At 41.4% G+C, this 13,025-nt stretch overlaps 1 protein-coding gene across 2 annotated transcripts in view; it reads right to left on the reverse strand.

The window, feature by feature from the left end:
• Positions 1 to 12,579, reverse strand: part of oxsr1b (oxidative stress responsive kinase 1b) — a 41,965-nt gene extending 29,386 nt beyond the window's left edge. Inside the window, exons 1-2 of one of the 2 annotated variants that reach the window (XM_037757214.1) lie at positions 12,277 to 12,579; positions 1,861 to 1,973 (exon numbers count right to left, since the gene is read on the reverse strand). In XM_037757214.1, coding sequence (XP_037613142.1) covers positions 1,861 to 1,973; positions 12,277 to 12,346 — 183 coding nt within the window. In that variant the 5' untranslated portion in view covers positions 12,347 to 12,579. Of the gene's footprint in view, positions 1 to 96; positions 187 to 1,860; positions 1,974 to 12,276 lie in introns of those variants that run through there. The other variant, XM_037757215.1, reaches the window with a different exon arrangement.
• Positions 12,580 to 13,025: the final 446 nt, after the last annotated feature.

Below are 13,025 nucleotides of genomic sequence, written 5' to 3' on the forward strand. Positions count from 1 at the left end.
CCAAAATGTTTTATTGTAAAGCAGTTATTACCACATAGGAACGCCAATAGTAACAATTGTGTAATTATGCAAGAGGATATTCAAACTGCACTCAACTGTAAACAAACCTCCTCCTCATCTGATATGGCTCGAGTCACTCAAAAGCGTCCATCAAACCGCTGTGCCAGGAATAACTACAACATACCGCTGCACATGGAGACATGAACAGATCATTGCTTTTCTGACATTAAAGAATTTCACAGGTAAGCTTAAAGACTCTTTAAAACTCGTGGCATCCCCTCTTTTAAAGCCGCTTCTCTAGAGGAGCGATCAGGGTTCAATTTAATGCTTCCGCGCCGTTTAACAGGGTACCCAGAAGGCTGAGGAATTGAGGGGGGGAAACCACAGGCAGGAAATCCGACCTCGCTGTATTCCATGTGACCGCCTGCTCCGAGAATCCGGGAGCAGCATTCCCCTGATTCATCCTCCAGAAAACCGTGGGGGGTGGGGATGGAAAGGGTTCTTCCTCGGTTTAGTATTGCCAGCGAGTAGTAGAGAAATCCGCCAGTAATCTCAGTAATGATTTTCACGTATAGGCTTACACAATATTTATTTCCCACGGGGTACTTTCACAGACTTTTGGAGGAGAACTAGGAGCGAGGACTGGAAAAATCCATCAATCACACTTCTGTTCGAACTTAACAACAGCTTATTTCCCAGTGTCAGACCAAAACCTGGCATCTGGTGTGTGTGGTTGCTCTGGAACAAAACTGGCAGCTACCATGCAATTCTGTCCTAGATTGTGGCAAATTCTAAGAAAACCCCTCGCCGTCTCCAAAGCCAGAACACATGCCACAAAAGGAGCACCTGATCATCTCTATGTGCAGGGGGATATAATCCTTCCAGCTCTTAAGCTAAACCGCATGTCATACAGATAATGATGTGCTGAGCTGGGGTGCAAAAATTGCATTGAGGGTATAAAGACCCCTTACTGCAGCCTTCAGGAAGATGTCCCACGGTGGTCTAATAGTTTCCTGGCAGTTAAGTAGAATCCTTCATCAGAGAACAACCAGAATAGTGTTTGAAGTGACAGGGATGATTGGAGGAGGGATCGGAGAAAACCAGTAATGAAAAGCAGAGGTGGAACTAAGTCCGTCCACACGCACAAAGACAAAGCCTAAATGAAATCTTGTGCTGTGCGGGGGCAGCTCCCTTTGATCACACATGACAAGGTCACAAAAATGTCACACTAAGGCCACCTGTCACATTGAGTCATCCTTTTTTGTAGTCAACAATGTCAACATATTTTTTTAAATGTATTGTTCATCGTTTTTTTTATTATTAAAAAGGGAAGATAAAGGGTCTTTGGGGAGATATCAGGAATGGTGATTTTCATCTCAGCCGGGTGTTTGATTGACAGCATGTGGCTGGGTGCCACAGTGCCGGTATCACATCGTAAGTAAATAAACTTGCACTGTAGCCTGCATGTCATCGACAGACAGCGTGTTGATAGTGGTGTTGGAGACCACACGGGCTTCTAACTCGACCGAAGTGACATTTGCAGGTACGTTTACGTGCTGTTTAATGGGCTGCAGCTGAGCAACAAAGTGAATTAGCTATGTAGCCTGCAAAACTGATGTTAGCAGTGCACTTTCCCCCGCTGGATGTTTGTTTGGGCAGAACAAGACGTGTGTTCATGTTTGTAGGTCAGATAAAAGGGAGACCTTTGCTGTTGTGTAGCAGGCTGCTGTCTGGCTCTGTCTATGATAGGACGCTAGTGCTTTATGCAAGATTGTTAGCTTCAACAGAACAAAAGACTACAATTTCAGTTGGACTTTCAATCTAATAGGTATTTTGTTAGCAGTGCTGTGTGTGTCTTACCAGGAGTTCGTCCATACTAGTCTGGCACTTCTCGAGGTTGATGCGTTTGATGGCCACCTTCTCCTTGCGTGGTAAACAGTAGGCTGCTTGAACCACCGCTGTGGCCCCACTCCCTGAAACAGACAGGAAAACAACACATTATCACCTTGATTATGATTCAATACAGTCATGTCAGGCAAATCAAGACAGTACAGCACATCCATTTCAGGTTATATTCACATCCTTAGAGTTTCTTTTTAATTGTTTGCCCCTTCCCTAACCCCCATCCACATCCAAAAATAATGGCTACCGGAGGATAATAAAGCTAACTTTTTATCACTCCTCCCGAGTTCAAGGAGGTTAAGCAGAGTTCTGCTTTGACAGTTCATCCGATTTCTTTTTGGCACAGCTTAACTGTCTGTTCATCAATTATGAATCAGCTTTTCCAAATCCTGTCTGATGAAGCGGGTCTCTGATTGGGGCCGGTGACTCTGCTAAACGAGACATCTCCAGGAGGCTTCGGTAGGAGCTTTATGCCAGAGAGGACCGAAGCTCGGTCCATATACTGTTTAGAAATTTCCCTTTTTATATCCTTGGCACAACCTGAAGTTTTTTTTCCACTGTTCACATAGACTGTATATAGAAGAAGAGGACGTAGTCACTGTGTCGTCACCCATTGGTTTGTTGACTACCGTTTTGAAGCCTCGAGTTCTGCATTTTGGCTGTCGCTATCTTGTTTTTTTGCAACCAGAAGTGACACGAGAGGGTGGAGCTAAGTACAAAATGGGACCATAATTTACTAAATGAGCATCATGCTGTATTGAAGAAGACTTGAAACTAGCGATTGAGCACCAAAATACCATAATCCAGAACACGATGGCAGCTCTAAAACTAGGAGGATTCAAGGATCCATTTCAGTTTATTTGTCACATACACAAGTAAAATATTTAGTGAACTGCAATGTGGGCTGCTCCTGAGGTTATCTGAAAAAAAAGGATTTAAAAAAAAAAAATGTATGCATCACAACTAAACAATATCACTGATCAATACTTTTTCATATGTGCATTTTATGAACTTTTCAAGACACTTTAAAATCAGCCTTATTTTCCATGCCACCTTGTCTAAAAGTTGGATCATAGCATCAGTGGGAAGTGTAGTTACCACCACAACTACTATTTGATGTGCAAGCAAATAACACACAGATTACAATCTGATTAAGTCTTAAATCCTACAATGGGCTAATCTTTATTCTGAATAACGTGTGATAGTCGGAGTAAAAGCTTGTAATATCCTCCCCAGGAGAGGTACCCCTGTTGTTCCTGCTTCGCGTGAGGTCACTTTGCCACCCCCTCAATGCTCTCATTTAAAGCCATGCACACACAAGCGTCTGTTTCCACAAAGATCTCTGGAGTATACACGACGCCGAGCAATGCCGGGAGCACATTGTCCTCTGGCAACAGGCGTCGGTAAGTGAAAGAGCGAGCGGTGAGTCGGTCCGCCCTCCGGTAAGCTTTTCCTAACCTCCCGTGCCCTCTTCTTAGCTATGCCCAAATATTAACAAAGTGCTCATTGTTTGGGAGTTTTCATTGAGCCAGTGGTGTGTGGAGGTTTAAAAAAGCGCTTTAATAAAGAAAAAAATAAAACTGTTCTCTGATTTTAATTAAAAAGTAAAGCTGTCCCTGAAGACGAGAGCGCTTTTTATTTAACCATTCAAGATAATTATGACTTCAGGCGATATGAGAATAAAACAGCATAAACTGGGATCAACCACAAACTCTGGCTCTCTAAAATAATCCAATAAAATGGCGATGTCCTTGTAATTTCAAGTAATTGATATACAGTAACAGTCATGAATATGTGAAAGGCTACTTCCTACAGTTGTAGTGGGAGCCATCTATTGACTGGCAACCTCTGATAGTGTGTAGTTGGCCTTGCTCAACTCTCCAGCATCCAAGTAATCGCAGATCACTCGGCCATTGCTCAAAACTAAGGGCTGTAAATATATCCTTCACCCCCATCCCAACACCACCACCACCTCCACCAGCAGCAGCAATACCCAACAAACCTCTGGAGACCGGCCAGTGATGGGGAGCTCAGCCTTGGCTGGACCACAGGGAGCCAGCTGCCCTGGTACACATCAGAGTGTAAATTCCTCCACACAAACAAACAGCCAGTCGTCAGGGGTGGCTGGACAAGCTGGAGAGCATATGTGCTTGTATGTGTGTGTGTGTGTGGGGAGGATGGAAAAGGGGGGGATTGTTGGGTTTGCAGCAGGCAAGGTCAAGGGGCAGCGAGGCTCTGCGAGCCAATTAGACTGAACAGCAGCCAGTTGGAACCTTGAGGTAATGCAGACCTGATGCTCTTTGATATTTTCTACTTCCAGGCTTAGCACAAGGTTATTCTGCTCAGAGAAGTCACCTCTCTACTATTTGTATCCAGTTACATGATTATTAAACACCTCATTGAGTAGTTATACTATGATGCACACAGGGAGGAATTCAGACACAAGTCAGCCGTCACCTCAACAACATCATCGCCACCCACTCCATCCGAATTGGAGGAATTGCACAAAAATGGCGAGCGCTGCAATCGTGCCAGGGCTTTGACAAAGTCGGGCCAACATCTAATCTGCTAAACAGCCTGGCACACACATAAAAGGCTGCATATCAAGCAGTAGGTGTGTTTTTTTCTCTTTTGTAAATTACTTAATGAATGAACAGATTACGAACAGAAAAAGGAATCAGCTCTTAAATTCAGATTTTAAAACACGACTTCAAAGTTCTTCCAGAGGCAAAGTAACAAGATTAAACTTGTTTTGGAAGCGGATGGCTAAATCAGATCGATCTATTAAGTTACTGCGTTAGGCGAAATCAAATGACGATCCAGCTGTCGGCTGAAAAGTGGTGTGTTGACGAGTTATGTAAGCTTTTTGGTTTGTTGATTTCCATTTGTTTCTATGTTTTATTTCCTTTTTTTTATAGAAATTTCTATTTCATTTTTCATAGTGTCGTTAACATTTTTAAGATAAACAGCCTGGAGAATAAAATCTGCTGTTCTTATTTCATTTGGTTGTGTGTGTCAGAAGCCAAATAAAACTCAACAAAAATGTCAAGAAAACCTCTAAAAGACTTTTTTCCCCAGCACGTACACTGCAGAAAATTCCTTTTTGTTTCCAGTACTTAACATTTTTAATTATTCCAGCAATTATTCAAGAGCTTGTAATGATCCCCAATTTTTTCTTAATTAATATGGTGATCAGTTTTACAAATACTAAAAACCTCCATTTACTGTCTGAATTTGTGTGAGTCTTAAAATACATTTAGCAGTAAATTTAAGTTCAAACATTTTGTTTTAATGGTGCCTTCAAATGAAACTCGTGAGCTCGTGTTTACAACATGGGAAGTCGTGTACACAACATGCTTGGCATTGAAGTGGTTAACTCGTAAGAACACCGCTGCTAAGCAACGGCAATATTAACGTTACTGTTGGTGTCTGGAAGCCACAGAGGCTAACAATTTAGCAAGCCAACAAGTGGGTAACGTAATGCAGTAAATGCAAAGGCATAATGACAGAGGAAAAAGATGAGGCCCTTTGAAATAAACATTTTCCTCAGACATATTATAAGCAAAACAATATATGACTAAAATTACAATATATTGACTTATTATGCACCAAAAAATGAACTTCCATGGCCTCCGCCATTTCTGACAACGCCAACAAACACGTCACTCAGAGCATTCAAAAACGTTCTACTTATACAACAAGAGGGGGGCGTTCATATGGACTCTTCTTGTGAACAGGGTAAACACGACCCCATTTGAAGGCACCATTATATACTCTATTGTAAAACAATCTGTTAGAGCTCTAGATGTACAGTAAAGATCTACACTAGATAGTTAAAAAAAAAAAGTTGCAGACAGGGTGAGACAACTTGATCACTCCTGTCAGGGGAAACATTGACAAAACAATCATGATCTTTGAAAAAGCAGCCAATGTTTTCTGTAAGCATGTTTCCTCAAAACAAAGTGAAGCTTTGCATGGGAAGCCTTATACTATATCCTGGCAATGTTTGAATGGGACATGCAAGAGTGTTTCCTTCACAATGAGCTGAGCTGTTTAACCCTAAATACTCCAGTGAGGGCTTGCCATTAACCCCTCAAGCTGACATGTTTGCTCTTTGGGGAGTTGACATCTGAGTATGGAATGTTTGCAATCCTCCTATTCTGGTGCATCTCTATGAAGTCTACTAAATAAACAAGATAGCAAAAAAACAGGAAGGAATAGTAAACAGAATAATAAGCTTACTTAAGACGCAGACAAAGCAACAGCATTACACTTAATTAAAATCATTAAAGCCGCTAAAAGACCATTAAAATACCAAGAGGCAATTTAAATCTCAAGGTCTCATTAAAGAGCTCTTACTCATGAGATGGAGACTCCAAATAAAATAATACATCACATTATAGGCCAATATTTGCCTCATGAAAAGGGAGGTACTCTCCCCCACGGAAACACTGCTCCTGAACTGCTCGAAATGCCTTGCTTGAAGTCCTGCCTTTTCTTCCGTAACGTGGTGATGTCACCAAGTAACACATTTTCATATTACCTGCCTATGGGCTAGTTTGGCACGCCCTCAAACAAAGCTAGTTAGAGCGGAGCTGGAGCAGAGTCCGAAGACTTTGGTTCTGTTGACCAATCACGACAGAGCGGGCCAGCTGACCAATCAGAGCAGACTGGACTGTCTTGGGGGGCAGGAGCTGAAACGGAGTGTTTCAGACTAAGGGTGAAAAGAGGTGCTGCAGCACAGCCGGTATGAGAAAGTGTTTTTTTTTTTACATAAAAGCATGTAAATATGTTCTAGTAGAAACCCAAAACACAAGTATGCACCTGAAAATAATCATAATAGGTCCTCTTTAACAGAGTAGTAAATCACCAGCAGATTGGCAGAACCTCCCAGCTTGTCTTTCCTGCACTCACCAGGCCAGTTTGGTGCACGACATCCATCATCTTCATATATTTCCTCTGCATACCTGGCTAACATTCCACACATTATTCAAGAGCTACAATGAGAAATGTCACACCTGACAAGAAATCGCTCCAGTAGCCTCCGCCTTTTAGTTGGTATTCCCCCGATATCCCAGGATGCAATATTCTTAAAATTAATCTGGCCCAAACCTTTAATTTGACATTAAATTAGAGAAATGTCAGCCTAGGGGTTGCTTCATACTGATGTTTTTCAAAACCATCTGATGGACAGGACAAGCAACAGGCAGGAAACATGGTTGCCGGTGGATACAAACAGTGGTTGCAGAAAGTTTCCAGTCCACGTTTGCCAACACGAATGATCCAAAGTCTGATCCAGAATGAGAAAGCAAGCTGTACTTTTCTTTCCCCAATGGGATCTGTCCAGTATGATCCGATGCTTAGTGCGGTGAAATGAGTGGGTGTGAACCAAGTAATAACAAATTCCTCTTTCCCTAGGGAAGTTACCAAAACAATAGCACTTGTGGGCATGCTGAGTATGCAGGGCCATCCTCAGGACATTGTATCATACATCGTACAGTATCTGCCCAACAGTTTGATCGAACATTCATTTATAGTTAAGGTCATTCTTTGATTACCTTGCACGGCAGCTGGATTCACGCAATGTCACGAGATCACATATTACACGAAAATCCATCTTGTCAGGCTTCAAGTAACACATTTGCGTCCAGCAAGCCAGACCACGGATCAATCAGTGTCCTATGAGGAGCTACTGGCAGCTACGGGCGTGCCCTGTGACGTGACACTGAGAGAGGCGACTGAGAGGCGACTGTTCTTTCCAAACAACAATGGCGGCTCCTGAAGAGGTTAGCATAGATGCTGCAATAGCATCAGTTATGTCAGAACTGGAGAGTATTTCTTCATTTGAAAGAAGAGCAAAGAACGGCACTGAAGGCTTCACTCGACGGAAAAGATATTTTCGCTCTTCTCCTGACTGGCATCGGCAAGAGATTGATTGACAGATGGTTCATCCAAGCACCTGCCAAGTGGCCTATTTTTTGCCCTTTTCCAAACAGTTTCCAATGACGGCCTCTCAGATGGTTCTGTGTAACAAACCACCTGGCGGATTTTCTGCTTCTCGTTGTCATATGTGATAATAAACTGAATATCTTTAGGTTTTGAAGTGTTGGTCAGACAAAACAAACAATTTGATGACATCGCTTTGGGCTTTAGGCTTTTGTGACTTTAATATATACATCTGGAATTTCTTGCACTTGCAGTTTGTGCTGGGAAAACAAGAAGGTCTCATTGCTTTAATTGCAATTTCCTACGAATGTGTGCACGTACTGTACTGTACGTTCTGGTGGGATATTAATTGACTGAGGATTATTACCAATATAATAAAACCCACTATTTTTCTTATTTAATCAGTGATGCCATAAGCGGTTAAAATATCAGTACCACTGCAAGTAATGATGGAGAGACATAAAACGCATGTTACCTGCCGCTGCAATCAGAGAAAAATCTAAATTAAAAAGTCTATTAATATTAATTTTCCAATACAAACAGTGGCCTGTACTAATTTGAAGTACTCAACACTACATTTGTGTTTACTCACCCTCCTCCCTGAATACACACTCCAAAAACACCACCACAGCCCACCCCTGACTGTTGTGCAACCTCGAGAAAATGCCATCCAAACATGAACCCACAATCCTGACTTTAAATCTTTTTAAAGCAATTTCTTTTGGAATTTTAAGTTACCAAATCCTCCCTATTGAGGCTTCTATCTTGTGACTTTTTCCAGAGTTACATTCTCTACTGTGATTTAGGAATGGGCAATATGTCTTAGGAAATCCTGACAGCGAATGTCAAGATGGTAACCTGAGGAAGTGACTCTGATTTAGTACGATCCCCAGTCCCCATAATGAGAACAGCAAGAGCTATTCAGTGTGTTCATTTATAGTAAAAGCCTACTCGCCAATATTTCCTCATCGTGAACTATACATGATGAGGAATCGGGAGAAAAGTGGATATTTTTAACCAATTACTGATTTAGTAGTTAGTAGTTTAAAGTTGTGTTGGTAATATGAAGCAAAGACTGTGTGAGAGGGCAGAGAGAGAGAGAGGAAGCTCCACAGGACTGAACAGAAGCAGATGCCAAACAGGAGGAGTTTTCTGGTTTAACTTGTGTTCACGAGGAGCCTGGGAACACAGCCTCACACAGAGGGCTCTGCTAATTTAGATGATATACAAGGTAGACCAACTCCTTCAGATTTAAGAGAGCGCAACTGGTAATCAGCTTTCGGTAATTTATAAAACGAGGGCTGACTGCACAATTCACTTCCAAAGCTAAATTGATAATCATGATCCCTTGCCCTAAGCGTACTGCAGTCCAACCTTGAAATGGCATTTCCAGTTTCAAACCTATGCTGACAATTTGTGTCACACACTGCGTAGGAAAATGCCACAGAACTGGTTTCTATACAAGAGGGGCTTTATCTGTGTGCATGCTAAATTGCAGGGCGTCATCTTGTGGGGTGCCATATAAATTTACCAAGAAACTGAGAATGTGGAAATGGGTGAAAGTTAAATCCAAGTCCTTTAAAAATATACAGACAGGTTAATTAAGGACCTGCAGAATGGACCCTCTATAAACACACAGATTCCCTGTAGAGGAAGCATGACGCGCCACTTAGGGTAAAGTAAACCAGAGGCACCAACTAACTGATTTGAGAGGACAATACTTTGCTTATACGTTACACACTCCCCTCTCATTCTCCTTCCTCCTCCTTAACAAAGTCAGCCAAAGGTAGGACGGGGTCAGGTATTTGTGGGGTGGTACATTTCAGAAAACTCAAAAGTAAAAGCTGTCATTCCTCAGGCCAGCCAACCTTTAAGCCATCCTCAGAACTCAACAAAGGCTGCAACGCTGCACAGGAAAGGTGGAATATTCCTCCTGTCACACTGAAAGAAATGTGGCCATACATACAAAGCAAGTATTGTGTTATAAAAAGAAACCTTCTAGACTAATATTGGCCTCACAACAATTAACATGCTTGTTGGTTCAATGCAGACTGGTTTGAACAAAATATTATTGATGATCAGGGCTCGGCAGCTTGACCCAGTGGTTTGCTACACTCTACCCATTTGGTCACTTGCTACTCGACCCAGTGGGTTGCTCACTACTTGACCCAGCAGGTCGGTCACTTTACTCGACCCAGTCGGATCGGTCGCTATACTCGACCCAGTCGAATCTGGCTATACTCGACCCAGTCGGATCGGTCGCTATACGCGACCCAGTCGGATCGGTCACTATACTCGACCCAGTCGGATCGGTCGTTATACTCGACCCAGACTGTCCCTATTCTCGACCCAGTGGGTAGCTATTCTCGACCCAGTCTGTCCCTATACTCGACCCAGTCTGTCCCTATTCTTGACCCAGTCGGTCGCTACACTCTACCCAGTCGGTCGCTCGCTCTACCCAGTCTGGGTCCATATCCGACTAGGGTCCATAGGGACCCAAGAATAAACTACTGTAGCAAAATGTTAGCTTATTTCTTTTCAAAACTTATTAGATATGTACTTAATGTCATCTTAAGAAAAAAAAAAACAGATTATTATTTTAGGAGAGTTATAGTTAATTTGCATATTGTGTAAAACAAAAATAGACAGAGCACATGAGGAAATCTGTGTCTGTTGCATCGGTCTCTTTCAAAATGTCGGACAGAGTGCCCCCAACCCCTCTGATCTATTCTATTTTAGCTATATAAAATGCATAGGCTGCAATTGGCTGCCAATTGGACCCCAATACACTGGTCTTTTAAAAAAAGCACTGATTCAAACAGAAAACAATGATATGAAGTCATTAGGAACATGTTGATTGACAAAGTCATGAACAATGGCAATGATAGAATAAAGCATCTGTGAGATAGGACAAAAAGTATACATGTGGTGTCTGCGGGGACTCCAGTCAGTATAGGCTGAGGGTTAATACTGATTAGTCCTCTCCAAAGAGCTCTTGCAGGATTAATTCATGCATTAAATTGCCCAAAACAATACTCTACTCTGGGCAGGACCATGAAGTATAACCTCTGGACTCTGCATTAATGGCAAAATGAGTGTTTTGGAAAAAGTTCTTTGCTTGAATATCCAGGGTATTTTAATTGGGAATGGGCGTGGACACACACACACACACAGTATAAGTTTCTGATAGTCTCTTGTCTTCTACAACGATAGGTGGCTGATACTTTGCTTCAGCAGTTACAATGCAGCGTCTTCCCCAAATCAAAAGATAACTTTGAGAATATGTAAGTCAGGTTCAGTCTAATATACCAACACTGACAAATTTAAAGGTCCCATATCGTGCTCATTTTCAGGTTCATACTTGTATTTTGTGTTTCTACTAGAACATATTTACATGCTGTAATGTTAAAAAAAAAAACTTGACATCCCTAGTTGCCTGGCAAAAGTTTGGGTCCATGTTTACTTCCTGTCAACTGATGTCATTCACATACTCTGGCAACCAGGAAATAAACTGGGACACATTTAAGAATGTTTATGTTTTAAACCGTGTAATGGTCTAAATATTGTATATTTGTGACATCACAAATGGACAGACGGCTTGTTTCAAACGCACAATTTGCTGAATATGTGTGTGTTTCTCTGTATATTGAACGCTTTCATATTTTCACAGTATTTATAAAGCATTTAAAACCTGCTTAATAATATAAAAAGACATGAAAAATCTTACTTTTTTACAATATGGGACCTTTAAATGACCAGAAAATTTTAATTAAATCACAAAAACTGCACAAATTACATGTCAAAACATCCTGCCATTTACCCATAACTTGTTATATTATGTCTAGCTTTGTAAGTCAGCCATACTTGAGAATAGTAGTGACATCAACATGTACGACTTCTGGTTGCATTTTTCAAAATAAAAGACGGAATTTTCAAAATATAGGAAAGGAAAGTGCATTTGCTTACTCTCAGTGTCCCTGAAACATCAAATAACATTTCAGGTTATGTGTTATATTTTAGTATCTGCCATGGTTTAGTTGTATACCATAGCTGTGCACTTACAGCAGCAATATTTGTAGTTCAAAATCAGTTTGCTCATAAGGTTAAATGTAGTATTTTCATGTGTTTGCTGCAATCAAGCCATTTGATACTTCCACAGTATTTTATAAAGCACTTAAAAACATGCTTTATAATATAAAAAGACATACAAATCTTACTTTTTTTAAATATGGGACCTTTAAATGAGATTGTGGTTTCCATAGATACAGCGCCCTCTATATCCTGGGTGACGTTACGAAAATATTAAGCTAGCTGTTCACATAAACTGCTCAATGAAAGCAGCTCTTTTCCAGCAAATAGTCAGTGCCTACACAAAACCAGTAGACAGTTAACACATACGTTTAAGCTAACAAGCTAAGGATCACATACCAATCACCTCGTGTAGCTCATAATCATCTTTGTTGATGGACCAGGTTTGGGAGCTCAGGTCCTCCGACATGGCTGAGGAAGTCTGCTACTTATCTGTGGGAAAAGGTGGTGAATCCCAAAGACTGTGCGTAAAAAAAGAAGTCAAAGTAATCCAAAACAGAGACCAACAAGGGCGACACTTCTTCTTCTTCCTCTTCTTTGAGAATCCTGCAGCACTCCTGTCATTCCCAAAGTTTGACACGAGCATAACGGGCCCCGCCTACCGCATTCCAACTGAGCAAAATGTGGACCTCCCTGGCGGCCATGTTGAGTGTGGCACGTTGGTTTGACCGCACTGTGCTCTAGTGATGGGAATTCCGTCTCTTTTTAGTGAGTCGGATCATTTGGCTCAGCTCACTAGTGATGGCGAGCTGAAGCTTCATAAGATAAGATAAAATAAGATAAGATGAACCTTTATTAATCCCCGGAGGGAAATTCAGGTGTCAAAACAGCAACATCAGCAAACAAAGTGAAACACAGGAGAGGTAAAGATATACAAAAATTATAAAAACAATAATAGAGATATAAAAGATACAGAGTGAATGGGTGAACATAGTGTGTACAGTCTGTCAACAAATAAATGTAACATGTACATATGTGCAGTCTATAAAGTGGTATATAGGATGTACAGTGTAAAGTAAGTGTAAAGTGCGCCAGTGGTTTGAGTCCAAGATGGTTGCAGATAGTGCGTGTTTAAAGTTCTTAAAGTC

The sequence above is a fragment of the Sebastes umbrosus genome, chromosome 21 (genome assembly GCF_015220745.1).
Source record: "Sebastes umbrosus isolate fSebUmb1 chromosome 21, fSebUmb1.pri, whole genome shotgun sequence".
NCBI classification, from domain to species: domain Eukaryota; kingdom Metazoa; phylum Chordata; class Actinopteri; order Perciformes; family Sebastidae; genus Sebastes; species Sebastes umbrosus.